Genomic DNA, 2226 nt, shown 5'->3' with positions numbered 1-2226 from the left:
AATTGAGGGGAGCGAAGAAGGGGGACAAAGACAAGGAAAGATGGAGGAGGAGAAGGAGAAGGAAGGGCTACCTTAGCTGAAGGAGAGCGGGCATGATTGCGCATGGCTTGCGAGGCTTCTGAACAGCAGGATGAGTCAGGAGAGGGTCCCCGTCGATGGCCTTGATGGATGGCAGGACCTAGGGGAGGGACACGCGTCAGAGGAGAGGAGAGCAAACGACACCGCCACCACTATCCCTACCACCACCATGCCCTCCTCCTCCTCCTCCTCCTCCTGCTCCCGCTCCCCCATCACTACCACCATGACTTTCTCCTCCTCCTCCTCCATCACCAACTCCTCCTCCTTCTCCTCGTCCTCCTTCCCCTTCTACTCAAGCTCATGTCCTCCTCCTCCTCCTCCTTCTCCTCCTCCTCGTCTACCTCCTCCATGCCCCCATGTAGCTGCAGTTGTTGAGACGGTTGGACGCGTTCTGGATGGCGCAGAGCATGATCATGTACGCAAAGTACAGGTTGCCGACAGCCTCTGGGACCTGCCGAGCATGTTGAGCTTGACCCCTCAAAGGGCTCCTCCTCCCTTACCTGAGCGATCCTCCGCTGATACTCCGCCATCTCTTGCTCCTCCGTCAGCCCCTCGGACTCCTTCATCGACAGGAGCACGTGGGATGAAACCTGAAGTCGCAGAGCGTTCAGTGTCGTCAGCGCAGAGACGGTGTTGTCATCACAGATGTATGCAACCCAGACACAGCCCTGTTGAAGTCTCTCTTCCACGCGTTCTCAGGATCGTCGACCTCAACCTGTTCAACGAGACTCAACAAAGTCACAAGACACGAACAAGCATGTCGTCCTGGTATCATGTCTGTTCAACACACACAAGCATGCCATCAAGGTTCTCATAATCTCAGTCACACTCTGAGCTGTGCAACCAAACGTGACAACAAACATACAAGTACCCAAGATCTCTGTCAGCGAGCAAGACAACAACTTCTCACACCTGGAAGCATATTCTATCGTGGATAAAGTCCCAAACTCTCTTCCCATCATATCCCGTGTATCTTTCTCCTTCTTCATAAATGTCGTAGTACTCCGTAAAGTCCCCAGGCATATCCCAGCGCACCCACCCATCCAACCGGAAGCTATGCTCCCTAGCGTCCCTCACCCTCAGGTCCTCCCTGACGTCCTCCGCGCTCTCGATCTCGCATCGATCCATCTCGCAGGGCATGTCGGCAGTCGGCATGTACGTGCAGCTCGACAGCAAGTCGACGGCGAACAGCCGGAAGTACTCCTGCTTGCGGAGGTGGTGGAAGTGATCGACCAGGCGATGGTTGTGCTCTCTGACTTGAGCTACCCCGTCCTATAGCACTCGACCTTGGTCACCGAGTACTTGGAGAAGTCGTATCCTGCTCGCAGTGAGCTCGCAAGTCTGATGGAGGTCCTGGGAGCCTTGGCTGAGGACACGAGAGGTTTGCGTAGCAGAGAGCTGGGCTGGAGCAGGGGCTGGAACGAATGAGACGGCGCAACGAGCACAAGCAAGAGAAGAGGAAGAAGAGCTTGTTTCATCCCGTGCCCAAGGAGGGATAGGAAAGTCATTTCAACCAGGATCCAGCAAAACTGATCCACACCTGTACAAACCACATGTCAGCACAAACTTTCCATAACGATCAAACGATATCCATGCTTCAAGCTGCGCGGCCCACCAAGACTAGCCTGCTACCTTCTGCCTCCCTCATCATGGATTCACCATCAACATTCTGACGCATTGCCTGCCTGGGATCTCATTGACTCTGGATACCTCGAATCCCCTTTACCTCTTGACCCATTCACGCCGTGAACATGCTCGAGAACAGTTTTGGAGGCATCTTTGACCACTTCTATTTGACTACTTCTATCATACATCGCTATGCATCGCGTCTGCTACGCATCGCACCCTTGGATATTCTCGTGGCCTTGCAACCCACATTGTTCTCATCCAGATATCAGTCCTCTACTTCCATTTCCTCTCTTCCGACATCTCCCTGTCTTGTTGACCTTTACCCCCCTGTCTTGTTGTCCTTTGCCTTCTTTATCGTATCAGATCCCTCTTGCGCGCACACACGTTCATGTTCTCTCCTCGCCCTCGCTATCAACTTCGGTAGCACCCACTTAAAAACCACCTTTGTCAACTTGAATCGCTGCCCCTCCCTCTCTTCTCCCACTCATTCTTCTTCTTCCTCTCTCCTCCTCGTGTCCT

At 53.8% G+C, this 2226-nt stretch overlaps 1 protein-coding gene across 1 annotated transcript; it reads right to left on the bottom strand.

Moving 5' to 3' along the window:
• Positions 1-415: 415 nt before the first annotated feature.
• Positions 416-1756, bottom strand: GUITHDRAFT_115427 (hypothetical protein; the record flags this gene model as incomplete). Its single annotated transcript, XM_005825384.1, has 6 exons — positions 416-529; positions 579-668; positions 722-793; positions 991-1330; positions 1381-1618; positions 1711-1756. 6 exons carry the CDS (start codon positions 1754-1756, stop codon positions 416-418), a joined length of 900 nt encoding a protein of 299 aa, XP_005825441.1.
• Positions 1757-2226: the final 470 nt, after the last annotated feature.

Source organism: Guillardia theta (genome assembly GCF_000315625.1).
Source record: "Guillardia theta CCMP2712 unplaced genomic scaffold GUITHscaffold_84, whole genome shotgun sequence".
NCBI classification, from domain to species: Eukaryota; class Cryptophyceae; order Pyrenomonadales; family Geminigeraceae; genus Guillardia; species Guillardia theta.
Note: the sequence above shows the minus strand (reverse complement) of the source record. Positions and strands in the feature narration are given on the sequence as shown.